The sequence below is a fragment of the Perca flavescens genome, chromosome 12 (assembly GCF_004354835.1).
Source record: "Perca flavescens isolate YP-PL-M2 chromosome 12, PFLA_1.0, whole genome shotgun sequence".
NCBI lineage: Eukaryota > Metazoa > Chordata > Actinopteri > Perciformes > Percidae > Perca > Perca flavescens.
This window is the reverse complement of record NC_041342.1, coordinates 16,139,747-16,154,854: the sequence shown is the minus strand read 5'-3', so window position 1 is coordinate 16,154,854 and position 15,108 is coordinate 16,139,747. Positions and strand designations below refer to the sequence as shown.

The 15,108-nt window shown below is 39.3% G+C and overlaps 1 protein-coding gene across 1 annotated transcript; it reads left to right on the top strand.

The window, feature by feature from the left end:
• Positions 1-201: 201 nt before the first annotated feature.
• rb1cc1 (RB1-inducible coiled-coil 1) lies at positions 202-14,053 on the top strand. Its single transcript, XM_028593199.1, has 23 exons — positions 202-572; positions 1,591-1,723; positions 1,815-1,941; positions 2,044-2,214; positions 2,382-2,584; positions 2,828-3,272; positions 3,382-3,552; positions 3,644-3,828; positions 3,998-4,184; positions 4,877-4,958; positions 5,068-5,132; positions 5,240-5,343; positions 5,914-6,040; positions 6,550-8,477; positions 8,681-8,867; positions 9,741-9,849; positions 10,167-10,458; positions 11,540-11,591; positions 11,690-11,737; positions 12,182-12,240; positions 12,428-12,555; positions 12,851-12,921; positions 13,146-14,053. The coding sequence occupies exons 2-23, from the start codon at positions 1,653-1,655 to the stop codon at positions 13,221-13,223; spliced, it is 4,890 nt and encodes a 1,629-aa protein (XP_028449000.1). The 5' UTR covers positions 202-572; positions 1,591-1,652; the 3' UTR covers positions 13,224-14,053.
• The last annotated feature ends 1,055 nt before the right edge of the window (positions 14,054-15,108 follow it).

Below are 15,108 nucleotides of genomic sequence, written 5' to 3'. Positions count from 1 at the left end.
AAGTAAAACTTATAAGTATTGTTATAACAATTTAACCTTTATTCAAATCTAAAATTATTAGTATAGTTTGTATCGTTGATGTAGCTTACTGAAATCATGAAACATTTTAATTATGTATACGCATATAACGTCAGGATAAACGGTACATCATTTCACTTTAAAACAAATAAAAGTATTATGTTAGCCTGGTTTGCAAAACTGATGGCTTTCAGTTGAATCGCTGTTGAAAGGATCGTTATTCAACCGCACATCAGCAGATGACAACAACAAAACAGACAGAGCTACTGAGAGGGTGTTAGCGAAGTTAGCTACCTGAAATAAACAACTGGTGTTTTTTTGGTGTTACACCATTTCGGCTGGAGTTTGGCAAATTAGACATTTCACACAAATATGGTTAATCTGTGCAACCTACCATGGTTGTCAGTTATTCTAGTCTAGTTTAGTCTAGCTAACGTTAGCTAAGTGGCTTGCGAAGCTAGCTCTGTGTATGCCAAGCAAAAACAGGTTAGCTAGCTAGCTTGGATGTTAGCTTGTTAGTGAGACCAAGAACAGGGAGATGCGAGCAAAGTGAGGTAAGGCCAACACATCATTTATTAAATTAATTCAATGTGGAATCTCCTCCTTATACCAATATGAGTCTTAGCAGGTGAGGTTGGTTGTTTTTACTAATCGTATTACATTTGCCAAATCCATCGACGTTTGAAATAACGTAAGCTATACTGCGGTAGCCTGATAGCTGTGTTAGCTAATAGCCAGTTACCGCAGTCAGCGGGTTGTTATTGACCAGCTAGCTTGCAGCTGCTGGTAGCCTCTTCTCTGGCACTGTACCCATGACTAACTGGAGGCATTGGGGTTAATCGCAACATCTAAGTATCGGTGTTCTCAGCCCTAAAAACAGTAACGTTAATCATAAACATTTGTCATCGGGTAGCTAATCCTGAATGATACAAGGCCTGCAGACGTGCAAACAGTCATTAACGGCGGCAGTCAGCTAACAACATTGTCATAGTCTGGGATAGCAACTTAGCTGGTAAACGTCAATGGTGAACAGTTAGTGGTAAGTTAGCACTGTGCTTAGCTGTCTTTATCTTGGCATTTTATCAGTGCAGTCTTCTGGCTCTCCAGATAAACATCCACAAATGTGAGCTATCTACTCTTTCAGGTAACGTTACTTCAAAGTTTGTCTTTGTCTTACATCAGACCAACATATCAGGTGACTTCTCACATATGAAAAACTCGGTAGTGTCCAGTAGCCAAAGAAATTCTGCCTCAGCAAACGTTACTAAGGTATTATTCGGTAGATACGAAATTGCGAGGGCCTCACATGTTTGGGTGGAAGGTGATAACATGTTGGCCTTTTGTTAAAGATCATGTTGTAAATCATCTAATGAACCAGACTATGTCCTTACATATAAAGTATACATACATATAACATAGGTATAACCAAGAAGCTTTATGGCGTTGAGTTTTAAGTAAATGGCAGCATCACCTCTCACCCAAAGTAATTTAATGATAATAAGAAGAATGTAATCTAATGTTAAAAACTGAGAATATCAACTATTTCATGTTGGTGTTTTTTTTTCCCCACAGGGTGGCCTTGAATGACTAAATGAGCAAGATAGGCAAATGCGAAGAACTCTGGGAGATTCAACATGAAGTTGTATGTGTTCCAAGTCAACAATGGCAGCACATTGACATTTGACACTGATCTTGCTGTCCAAACGTAAGAAACTGGCATTTTACCCATATTAGTTTGAAATAGAGGTCAGTATTGTTGGCTGTTGTGATCTAAATAAATTCTTCCTTTGTCTCAGTGTACTGGAGCTTAAACATGCCATCCAAGCCAAATATAAGATTGCAATTCAACATCAAGTCCTTGTTGTCAATGGAGGGGAATGTATGGCTGCAGAGAGGCGTGTTTGCAGCTACAGTGCTGGCACTGTAAGTTTCTACAATTTGATAGTGTGTGTTTTATTTGTCTTAAAGGTATACAGGTTGCATATGTGATGTCCGTATTACTAATGTGTTACTTTTTACCTATAGGAAACCAACCCCATATTCCTGTTCAACAAAGAGATGATCTTGTGTGACCGGGATCCAACGATCCCCAAAACCACCTTCTCGATTGAGAGTGAGATTCAGGTTAAGGTGGAGGAATCTCTACTGATGCCAGCTGTCTTTCACACTGTTGCCTCAAGAACACAACTTGCTCTGGTAGTTATCTTTTTTTCTTCTTTTTTTTAAGCTGCCTTTCATTGCTTTGGAATGTTTTCCTGTCATGTGCACTACCTTTTGTGAGATGAACACAGAAAACAATTGTATCTAATCCATTAACTATGGAATGATCCTAACCTGACTTTGTTTTTTTGTTTTTACTTCAGGAAATGTTTGAAGTTGCCAAGAAACTTTGCAGTTTTTGTGAACGATTGGTTCATGATGAACACCTTCAACACCAAGGCTGGGCTGCCATTATGGCTAATCTGGACGACTGTACTCTGTCTTATCAGAAGTTGCTTGGGAAATTTGACACTTCATACACAACTTATCAGCGTGACTTGGAAGAAATTAAGGTGAAACTAACAAAGTAAGTGTTGGCACAAAAACAAAAATTGCTATTTCATACAAAGTACTGTATGCTTATTAGTAATTGCTATCTGTATATTTTTCTTTGCAGACATGGGAACTATTTAGAATTATTTAATCATAATCTTTTCAATTAAACAAATGAAATAACCGCAAATAAACCCAAATTGTAATATTTTTCTGCTAAAAGGAAATGTGCCTGATGAAATTAAATGTCCTAATGCACATTTTGTTACAATTGTAGGTTAGGGACATCAGTTTCTGTAATGGCGAGGATACCTCTGCTGGAATGTTTGACAAGACACAGTTACAAAGAGAGCATGGAGAAGTCCAGCTCAACCCCAGGAAAGGATTCAGATGAGACGGAAGAAGAAAAATCCACTGACTCTGTGCGCCATGCTACTGATGCACAGAGGCCCCCCAAGTCATCAGCATCCTTCTCTGCCCCGGGGACGGCCGCATGTGAGCCAACTGAAGACCAGGAAACAAATGAAATGACTGACAGTGGTGGGCTGAGAGCTGCGTTATTAGATGATGATGATGATGAGGAGGAGGAGGAGGATGATGATGCTCCAGAGTTTGCCAACCCAACCTGCTTCAATGTCACACTATTAGACTGGATCAACGTGCAAGACCGACCCAATGATGTGGAATCGGTTGTGAGAAAGTGCTTTGACTCCATCAATAGGGTGAGTCACAGATGTATGAATAGACATGTCAAAATAGTGTTCTAAATATGTAGTCATAAATAGTGTTGGAAAATATCATGATTCTTTACTGAAATGTTTTTTCTTTCAGCTTGACCCTCGGATTATTCAGCCCTTCCTGACAGATTGTCGTGACACAATTGCCAAGCTAGATAATCAAAACATGAAAGCCATCAAGGGGCTTGAGGACAGGTTGTATGCTCTCGACCAAATGATTGCAAGCTGTAAGAAGTTGGTGAATGAACAGAAAGAACTTGCTCAGGTACGTAAAGTAAGAGATAAACACTGAAATAACTTTCGGCAGCTTTTAAAAAATTTTTTTAAGAATTGTGCCTGCATGTTACCTCTTACAGGGATTTTTGGCCAATCAGAAGCGGGCTGAAAACCTGAAAGATACATCTGTTCTGCCTGACTTGTGTCTAAGTCACACCAACCAGCTGATGATCATGCTGAACAACCACAGGAAGCTGCTAGACATCAAAAAGAAGTGCACGACTGCCAAACAAGAACTTGCAAACAACCTTCAAGTCCGACTCAAGTAAAACTGAAAAACACTTCTTTCCCAATGTGTTTGTTGTACTTGCTTCGCAAGTCACTGCTTTCTGCATAGTGCTATGGGCTTGTTCTATTGGCTTACTGATTTAAAAAATGCCAAAGTCAAGAGAATCATGTTTGCAACTTTAACGGTGCTAATGATTTTGCATTAGATGGTGCTGCTACGTGATGCTTCATGCAGACCAGGATGGGGAGAAACTTCAGGCTCTACTCAGACTTCTGACGGAGCTAATAGAAAGAGTGAGGGTGGTGGAGGCCCTCAGTACTGTCCCTCAGATGTACTGCTTGGCGGTGGTGGAAGTCGTCAGAAGAAAAATGTTTATGCGCCACTACAGAGAGGTCAGTGCTAAATGCCATTATTTGACAGTAATCATGCTTTCAGATATAGTGATTCAAAGAGGTGAGGTCTTTGCCTAACTAAATCTGTAGCTTTCAGGCGTGTTTAGCGCTGAGCAAATTATTGACATATTTAGCTCTAGTGGCAGTTGTTTTCTGTCTTTGCCACTATAATGAAGAGAGAACGGGCCTATTATGTTGTTTGCTAGTACTTGAAAATTAAGTTCACTTTGTTTATTTTTATGTTTTGGAGGGAATGCTTGCCTTTCAGCGGTTTTACTCTGTAATATCTAACATTCCTGAAGTGCTGAACTTAACAAAATATGAAAATAGGCACCTGAGCTTGCAAAATAAACTGGCATTGTAGTCCTGTATCTTTTCCAGACTTTGTATTGCTATGTCTAAATGTACAGTAAGAGTGGGAAATAGTTAAAAGCCAACAATGGAAACTGTCTTAATGAGTTTTTCTCCTGAGAGCCAAACCGTTTCATAACAAGACATTGATTGTACAGTTTTGAACAGGAATGAAACAAAATGATCTTCTTTTTTGGCATTTAAACTCAGAATAGAAAATTGCTTTATAGCAGCTCAGTAACATTAAAATGTATGCTAAGGAATGCCACCATGTTCTGAAGGTTGACATTGGTTGAAACACGATTATTACTTTGTAAAATCTTTACTATCAATCTTTTCAGTGGGCTTATGCACTTGTGAAGGATGGGAAACGACTGTACGAGGCGGAGAAGTTCAAAAGGGAATCCTTTGGGAAACTCTTTAGTAAGTGTCTTTTGTAAACTCTCAGCTGACTACATTTGAGTTGTCACTGTGAAGCAGATAGATTCCAACCAAGGTCAGAGTTGTGATCTGCTTATTTATTTCCTTTCAGGGAAGTCTTTCCTCAGAAATCGTTTGTTTAGAGGACTCGATTCATGGCCTCCAACATCTTTTTGTGTAAGTTAAAATTTAAGAGCATTTTGACCATGTTGGTATGTTCATAAATATTGTTTCCACTGTATTTAAGGGGTCTCTTCTTTTGCTCTGCTTATTATTGTTTATAGACACGAAAGCCCAGAAGGTTTGACGACGAACTTCCAGACATCTCCCTTTATGACCTGCAGTACTTGAAATCTTGTTGTCCTGTAGAGGTGCAGCCTTTCCTTATGTGAGTCACTGTCCTCTGTTATTGAAATGGCTTTAGATATCACCTTGTCAGTTTATGTTACACTGCCAAAACTATGCTAAGATATGGCCATGTAAAACATATATGTGGAAGTGTCCATTTCTAAATTAGATACATTTGGTTGGAGTCCATTAATGCAAATTGATGTGTTTTATTTTTGTAGAATAATCAAATATGCTTTGACAATTAATTGGACAGACAACAACTTAAGACTTTTAATTGTGTTATCAAGTGTCTCAAGTAATCCAGTAGCACTTGGGTAAGTTGGGTGAGAAAGGGCTGGGGTGCACAGAATTACATGAGATACAGGAGATATACAGGCTGTTTTTTGAGTTGATGTTAAAACTCTAAATTAAAGTGTTTTTTTTTGTTTTTTTTTATTATTGTTTTGGAGCCTAATCTTGTGATGTGGAAACTAGGCTGAATCCCAGCCATTATAGCACTAACTCTCCGACCTCTGCCATAGACTGTCAGTATTAAAAGAAAATAGTTTTAATTTTAACAACATTCTGACCATAATTTTATTCCTAATATAATTTTTTTTTCCTGCAGGGTTCCCACAATGTGTGACTTTGAGCCCTTAAATCGCCACGTAGAGACACTTCACCAGCTGGTCCAAGCTGCACAGAGTGTGGATGAGATGTCTCAAACTATTACTGACCTGCTAAGTGAACAAAGGGTAATGACATAATGATACTTAGATAGGCTTGTCACTTTAAAGGTGCTCTAAGTGATGTGACACGTTTTTTTAGGCTACAACATTTTTTGTCACATAGAGCAAACATCTCCTCACTATCCGCTAGCTGCCTGTCCCCTGAACACACTGTAAAAAAAAAAAAAAAAACTGTCTCTGAAGACAGCTCAGGCTCCACAAATGGCAACAAAAACAAACCAACCTGCCCCACGAACCATAACAAACATTGTTCCAGCCAATAACCGACCGTGTTTTTTTACAGTGTGTTCAGGGGACAGGCAGCTAGCGGATAGTGAGAAGAGGTTTGCTGTATGTGACAAGAAATGTTGTAGCTTAAAAATGCGTCCCATCACTTAGAGCACCTTTTTAAAAAAAAAAAAAAAAAAAAAAAAAAAATGGTTGTTATACATAGTGTGATTTTTGCTTTTCTCATTTATTTATGAAGTAAGTTTTTCCTTTCTCTCCCTCTCCCTTCATCTGTTCCGTCTTTGCAGATATCCTTTAGTCAGAGATCAACCGTGTTTACCCCACAGTCTGGAAGCATACCGGGGACCACAACACCGAGGTCCTCCAAAACCCCTTCCTCTCTTAACCTTCAGGGACCCAGCTGCCAGCCCCTACATGTTCCCGTCCCAGCTCCTCTAGAGGACTTGTCCCCAGACAGCATAGATGCGCAAACATTTGACTTTGAAACCATTGGCCACCCAAACATGGATCCCATCCTGCAGCAGGGCTCCCTTGACTTGGATTCTCTAGCAGAGAGCCCTGAATCTGACTTCATGTCTGCTGTCAACGAGTTTGTGATTGAAGAGAACATGACCTCTCCGAACCCCATCAGTGACCCTATTAGCCCTGAAATGATGGTGGAGTCGCTGTACTCTTCAGTCATCAACGCTATTGACAACAAGCGCATGCAGGATACCACAATACTAGAGAGGGAGAACTCAAGGATCACTTTTCTCAAACAAGTTATTGACAAGTACCGATCTGCTGCAGAGGAGTCCCATTCAAACTTCAGAAGTGTAAAGGAGGACCTCTACCACTTGAGAGGCCTGGTATTAAAAGAACAACAAGACTTTGGCTTTGTTTTGAGGAATATGACCACAGAGGTGCGAAACATTGTGGACAACATCTGCCAGACCCACGAACTGGAACTAAAGGAGCAGCATCAAAGTGAACTTCTCTCCCTTCGTCAAGAGCTTGAGAAGCAGGTTCAGACACTAACAGAGGAAAACCAAGTAAACCAGAATATTGTCAGAGATGTCCAGCACGCAATGCTGGAGCTAGAGGGGCTTATGGAGCGCAAAGAGAAAGAACTTACTCAGTTTGAGAATGACAAAGAGAGATGGGTTGAAGTAGAAAGCAACCAGAAGGATAGGATCAAAAACCTGGAGCAAATGATGAGTGATCAAACCGAAGAGATCAAGATGCTCTCAGCTTCAAGAGGCTCTCTGACCAGCCAGCTTGAGAATCTGCACTTTGAGATCGAACGGAGCCAGCAGAAGATCCGGCAGGAGCTGGAAGTTGTTGAGCAGTCCCACTTAAAGGAGATGGAAGACAAAATAAAGCAGGAACACAAGGCAGAACTGGAGACCCTTACCAAGGTAAACCAGGAGACTCTGGAACATCTGGCTCATGAAAATAGTGCAAAGTTAAGTGAGGCAGCTGATCACCATGCCACTGCACTTAAAGAGAAGGACAACCAAATTAAGAACTTGGAGGCTCGTATTACTGATCTAGCAGAACTCCGCTGCAAAGTAGAGGTGGAGCTAGCCCTCAAAGAGTCCGAGACAGAAGAACTGAGGCTCTTATTTGAGGATGCCAAGATGCAGCAGGCAGAGACTGTGAAGTCCCAGGTAGAGGCAGTGACCAAAGTCCTTAATGATGAGCTGGCAGATATAAAAAAACAGCTTGATGTAAAAAATGAGGAGTATGAAGTGGGCCTAGCAGAGCTGAGGACTCTCATGAGGATTGAGAAGGACCACTGCATCTCAGAGCTGGTGGACCGCCACGAGGAAGAGACTATTTTGTTGCGCAACGAGCTCTCCAGCCTGCAGCGGCAAGCCCAGGATGCGGAGACTAACCATGCTGAGCAGCAACAGAAACTTGAGCGGGAAATGGACCAGCAAGCGGCTGCTCTAAGTGAAGAAAAAGAAAAGCAGTTGAGGAGCTTCCAGAAACTGGAGCAGGAGTTGAGGACTGTTATTAGCAATTTGCAGGCCGAAAATGACCTGCTCTCCAAAAAACTAGAGCAGGACAGACAAGCAATCGAGAAAGATTTAGAAAAAGAAGAGGCCTCTAAGGTTGCATCACAAGATGCCTTTAAGGAGTTGGAGCAGCAGAAGGAGGACATGGAGAAAAGACTGTTAGACAAAATTAGACAACTTGAGAATGAGCTTCATGAGAGACAATCCTCAAAAAGGTAAATGTTTCCTCACAATGGCAGACACATGTAGTAGACTGTAGTTGATGCGTTGTATATATTCTGCTTACATTTAAAATGACACACTCAAATAAAAATCTACTGTACTGTTAATTGAGAATGAACGGTTATTTGTCTTTGTGTGTGCTTGTATGTCCACGTAATTCCTTTGTCCGAATCAAACTTTATTGTGTGCCTTTCAGTGATGAAGGGTTGTCCCTGCGTGCTGAGGGGCGTGCAGATGCCGCAGCACCTTTGTCTTTAGACTCTGCACTACAAGAGCGGCTGCAGCAGGAGAGGGCCTCCCTGCAGTCCCAGATGGACCTCCTGGAGAAGAAGAAGAATGAGGAGATGCAGAACCTCAAAACATCACTAATCGCAGAGCAGCAGGTTTGGATTTAGGCTGTAAATAACTGGGAAACGTTCTGTCTCCTGATGTTGAAGTGCAGTGGTAAATAAACCTTTGCCATTATTGACGATATATTGTTCCTAATAATGGAAACTGTTAATATGTAGACTGCTTGAAACTGAGTGCATGTTGTGTACTGTGAATGCTTTCTTAACTACATTTAAGCACCGCCTGGTCAACATTGCACAGAGCGACGATTTACATAGTCATACAATCCAATATAGCAACTTACTTTGTGTATTTACAATAGTTATTGACACTGTCTCTGTCAGGCACTTGCATTCAATTTCAAGTTTAGCCTTACACTTCAACAGATCAATCTTCCATTCATTTAACTGGCACTAATAGTGGTCTGTCTGATCTCTTTACACCAAAAGATCCCCAAGGGGCAGCAGAAAGATTGTATTTACTCTTCACAAATTGCTCACTTGCTGCTATTCAGCCAAGTGTTGTATTTGGTCACTTATTGAATCCAAAGATTTCTCTGAATCTCTGTTATGGAGATATTGGACCTCTCCCTGTTACACCACCACCCTGCATAGTTTAAGCTGATAAGACTTTTGTTTTGCACAAATTAATTAAGCTGCACTTACTATAATTTGAAGCCCACAGTTGAGCCCGCATAATTACATTTCATTTGTGTTTTTTGTTAGTGGGTATAATACATGGTGAAGGGATCAGACATGGAACAATACAAAAAAAATCAAAACCGATTAATAAAACTCCCATGGCTGCAAGCTGATCTGCATTGTTCGAACTAAGCAATTAAGAGGCATCCTATTAAATCATTAGTACTTGGGTATACATTCCCTGCTGACCAAAGTGGCTAAAGGATTGTTTTTTTATTTCTCTAGACTAATTTCAACACTGTTCTAACCCGAGAGAAGCTGAAGAAGGAGCAGATCATCAATGAGCTCACAGAGAAGTTGCGGACAGTAACGCAACAGCAGGAGAAGGACAAAGGTGAGTGCTGTAAATACTGTGCGCTTTTGAGAGGAGGGCAATTTTTTAAATTTGTATATGTAATGAAAGAAGCCTGTGGTGCAAATTGTGTTTTTAAACATGCTGCTAATATTTAAAAAAAAAACATAATTCTTTTGTTAAATAAAAAAAGGTGTGGACAGAACACAAGATGGTAATGTAATCTTGTTAATAGTGTACCCAATAAATGGTCTCTACTATTTACTGCCATATTTTAAGAACATTCGTTGAGGTTTTATGTTTATAGATTGGCATATTGTGCCTGTCAGTGTTTCTTATTTATCTTAACCTTATTGCAGCTCTGATAGAGACACTCTCAGAGGACCGAGCTAGTGTCATGAAGGAGAAGAAACACTTGGAAGAAGAGCTTAACCGCCTGCGCAGCACTGCACTGGTCTCCTCTGCCTTCTTCGCTCCTAACCCCTCAGCTCAGGAGATCACAGAAGCAGGAGCTGCAGCTAGAGCTCTGCCTGTTGCTGGGCCTTTTTCCTCTGACCCCATGGCTGAAACCGACAGACTGGCCTCTGTGGCGGCCATTCGAGATGACGAACAGGTTGATTCAGCAGTGGAAGCCAGCATGGTGACAGTCCAGTAAGCATCTTTTCTCCAATAAACCTGGTTTTGTTGATAGTTTGAGATATATTGTAGTGATTGTGATCCACACACACGGCAAAATTGTTTGTGTTTTTAGGTTAGAGAGTTTTGACAGTTCGCTGAGAGGACAATCTGTGTAGAGGAGAAGCACACAATTGTTCCTTACTGTGTACGTGTGTCGGAATTTTAAAAATAACCTAATGTTCAACTGTGAAAATTAAATTATGTAGATTTAAGTTTGAGTTTAAGTAAGAGTTGCTCTTACTTCAATACGTCCTCAGTTCCTTTTGTTTGTCATGTATGCACACTACTTAAGAAATCTGTTACATACATACTGTATACATAGTCCAGTCAGGTTTCTTCAGCAGCAGTGTAGCTCTGCTGAACCAGGTTTTTCTCTTAAGTTACTGCATAAAGCTCTATAAAAAAATAAAATTTTGAATCTGTAATTTTGCTTGACCTATCAACAGAGAAAACTAATTGAAAATATTACTATACACACTTTGTTCATTCAGAGGTTAAGAATATATTTTCAGCACGATAACAATATAGCTTTTACAAGAAATTAGTGTATTTCACAGTAAAGACCAAATGGAAACTAATAAATTTCATTGCGCCACTTTAACATTTCCCAGCTATTACCTTTTATTGTAATAACTAATAAGCACATTTGTTAAATACAGTATACCCATAGCAAACTTACAGTAGACCTAAAAGTGGCTGCATCTATAGTATCGAGCCTTTTGTTATGATGACATGAAATAAGTTGCCAGTCACGGACTCAACAGAGGTCTTTGCGTTATTGAAGAGGGATTTTAAAAGACGATTGTGTAAAATAGCCACAACTGGATGGACAGAAAGGACAATTGACAGTAAAAAGAAGGAAGGCAGGCTAGCCTCAGACAGTGTAAGTTTTCCATTCATTACTATTAAGATTAAGAACTATTTAATACTTGCACGATTAGAATTGAGAATAATTTCCTAATTTGATAATTTTTCATTTTATACATAATGCATGCATTTTTACTGACATTTTCCAGAGGACATTTATCAATGATCTATGTTTTCTTTCTTGTAGTGATAATGTCCTGATGTCGGAGGAGAAACAGCGGATACTCCTACTTGAGAGGGTAAATGGACACATCTCTGTCACACTGCATTCAAGAGCACAAGACGCCATGTTTCTGGATGTCTCTTATCTGTTTAATCAATCTGATATATGTTTCAGACTTTACACATGAAGGAAGAAGAAAACAAGCGCCTCAGTCAAAGACTGGTCAGTTATTTATTATATCTATGGGCTATGTAACACATGCTCCACTAGGTGGCAGTAGTATCAAAGAGTAAAATCCTGACCCAGGAGGCTGAAGAGCTTAGGGAAGAAAAAATCATTTTTACAAAGAGTGTCATTAGACAGTGTAGAGGGATGCATTTTAGTGAAATGCTCGAAACAAAAACATATATACTACTATAAGTGTTTAAAACCTACTTTTGTGGTTTAACAAATTCTTTTAATCGGCTCGGCTTGCATGGTTCACAAAGGAGGGTGAAACTGAAATTAGAGTATAATGCAGAAATGGGGGTAAAAGTGCTAATACTAATTACCAAGCCTATTTATAGCAAATGTCCAATAAGAGAAATGTTAGAAGTCGCCTATTGCCAGTATTGTTAACCCTTCCGTGTAACATGTGTAACGTTGTCCTAATCCTTTTCTTTGTAGATGTCTCAAAGCATGTCGTCTGTGTCGTCACGGCATTCAGACAAAATCGCCATCAGAGAGTAAGTGAATAAAAGAATAACGCATTGCCTCGCTGTTGTGATTCTTAGCTGTTTTAAGATAAAACTTTGATCATCATTACATGCAAATGTGTAAGGATACACATTATTGTATAATTACATTAATGCGTTATAAGTTTGCAGAAGTCAGTGTCATCATTCCTTTGTCTCTCTCTTTTATTTCCTTCAGTTTCCAAGTAGGCGATTTGGTTCTTATCATCCTGGATGAAAGACATGACAACTACGTGCTGTTCACAGTTGGCCCCACCCTCTACTTCCTCCACTCAGAGTCTCTCACTGCACTGGACCTCAAACCAGGTCAGCTTCCCCCAATTGTTTTGTGAACGTGATGAGAATTGTCGCATTGACATTTGTTTTTTAAATTTACTAATGAAATAAATGTGTAAGTGATAGTTGTTTATTAGATTTCATATGTCAGGCATTAATGGATTTATAACAATGAAACTGTGGGTACACATGTTCTCAAAAACCGGGTTTATGCTTTAGTTTTTAAATAATTTTTATACGCTTTATGTTACACACACACACACACACAAGCATTTATTTGTGGTTCAATGAGTATTTGCTTAACAAGTCGATTTGTTTTATTTAGCATCAGGGACCTCAAGACGGCCGTGGGTACTTGGAAAGGTGATGGAGAAGGAATATTGCCAGGCAAAAAAGGTACTGAATTTGACAAAGTTATTTTTTTATTTGTGTTTTTAATGAATTTTTAAGAACCAATATGCTGACATAAATAATGTGTGGTCCTGGAAATCTTATTTTTAGTGACACTTTCCACACTTTGTTTGGTTTGGATTGATCTTTTTGATGTGTTGACTTGTACATGTTATATTGCTGTTAAATTCACATCTGTCGTTCTTTCCTCGTCTCTTTTCCTTCACTAGGCCCAGAACAGGTTCAAAGTTCCGTTAGGAACCAAGTTCTACAGAGTGAAAGCTGTTCCATGGAACAGAAAAGTATAATAGCCAAGTAATGAGCTAAAATGTATATTTATATTGCTTAATTTTTGAACAGAAATGTCACATCATAATTCTTAACTTGAAAATCGAAAGACCTTAAAAACGGAAAGAATTTAAGATAGTCATCATGCTATTTTCAGTTTCAGTTCAATATCCCACCTGCTACCACATTTGTTTTCTTTTAAACCCAGATTTGTTATTGTGGACCAAATGCTATTAACTTTATTAGGGCATTGCCCTATACACTGTGGCATTAGGCCATTTGACCTGTGTGTAAAATTGAACAAAATTTGGATGTTAAATATTAGTTCTCATTATCAGCATTTGTCCTTTTTGTGGAAAATACTGTGTCATTATCAACATAATTAAATAAAAATATACATTTTATTATAAATGTTTATGGAGGAATGTTCATGGCATGCATATTGATATATTTTCTTTGATTTACTTACTCCAGATAAATGTTGTAGTTGGAAATGTAGTTAATGCTGTTTGTTACTCACAAAGCAGTGTGGCCCTCTGTCAATACTGAAATGTACATTATGGCTGACTGATGGAAACAGTCGTCTTTGCAATCCTTGAAATGCACTTTCAAAAACAATGCTTTTGTTGATTTAATAAGGGAAGTTAATTGAGCTGTCAGAACTAAGTAAATATATCAGCACAAACTTCTCACTATCATAGAATATTGATATGTAGAAAGGAATACTTTGTGACTGTGTTTCATTATCGGAAGACATTGTACATTATCCATCCATTCACACATGTAACAATAAATGACTGTATTGTAAAAGATAGAGTTTTGAAACAATAAAGGATTGATCCCAAACATATTCTGCTGTTTTTATGATGGTCAATTATTGTTGTTCCTTATTTGGAAATTATATGTGATGCTAAGAAATGTACATGATGCTTTTCACTCTTTTCTATCTTATCATCCTAATCATTAGGGAGTGAAAGGTTTTCCCAGTTCATGGACAAAAATGAATTTACCACACCAGCAGACATTTGCTAATTTTCACCAGGACTCACTCGCCTGCTGAGATTTCTTTGTTTCATTTTTTTGGCGTTTCTGCCTTTATTGGATAGGAAAGCGGAGATGTGAAAGGGGACAGAGAGGGGGGGGAAGACGCGCAGGAAAACAGTCACAGGTCGGATTCGAACCCTGGACCTTCTGTTCAGTAAGTCGAGGAATAAACCTCTGCACGTGTGCCCGCTCTACCAACTGAGCTAACCAGCCACCGCCTGCTGAGATTTCTGTATTAATGTGAAACCATTTTATTAGAGCTTATTATTATGAAATAAAATTTTAAAAAAAAGACACAGTGACTTTTAGGATGTTTATGATAAATAGCGTTTTAATGATGCATTAAAAAAAAAGTTTTAGGGATTCAGGAGGTCAATGTGGAATAGCACAGTGTAGTGTATTCATTTGATTTAGCATTTTTGCTTTTGTGGAAACATTAATGTTGGCACGCTGCTGCAGGAAACAGACTTCAAAAAGGCTTCAAATCGGGGCCCAAGAACGATGCGGCCCTCATGGAGAAGGAAGCCCACCAACATCACTTTCCCAGTTCACAGCGGGGAGCATAGCAGCTCTCTGCCGAGCACTCTCTACCATGTGGGTCTAGGGGTGTTTTAACAATGTTTAGCTCTATTTTCTCCATTTAGCATAAGCCTGTTGTCACATTTGGATGGCTCCTTCATAAATTGATGGTGTGATTCCTACAATTTCGGGACAGGCCTGAACGACAAAATATGCAACACAACATTCGATACCGAGGTGGCTGGCAAGCACCAACCATGTGCACTGGACAGGCTCTTAGTGTAAATGTTTACAACCCCCCACTGAGCTCAGTGCTGCTGGGAGTCACTCTCATCAGGCTGA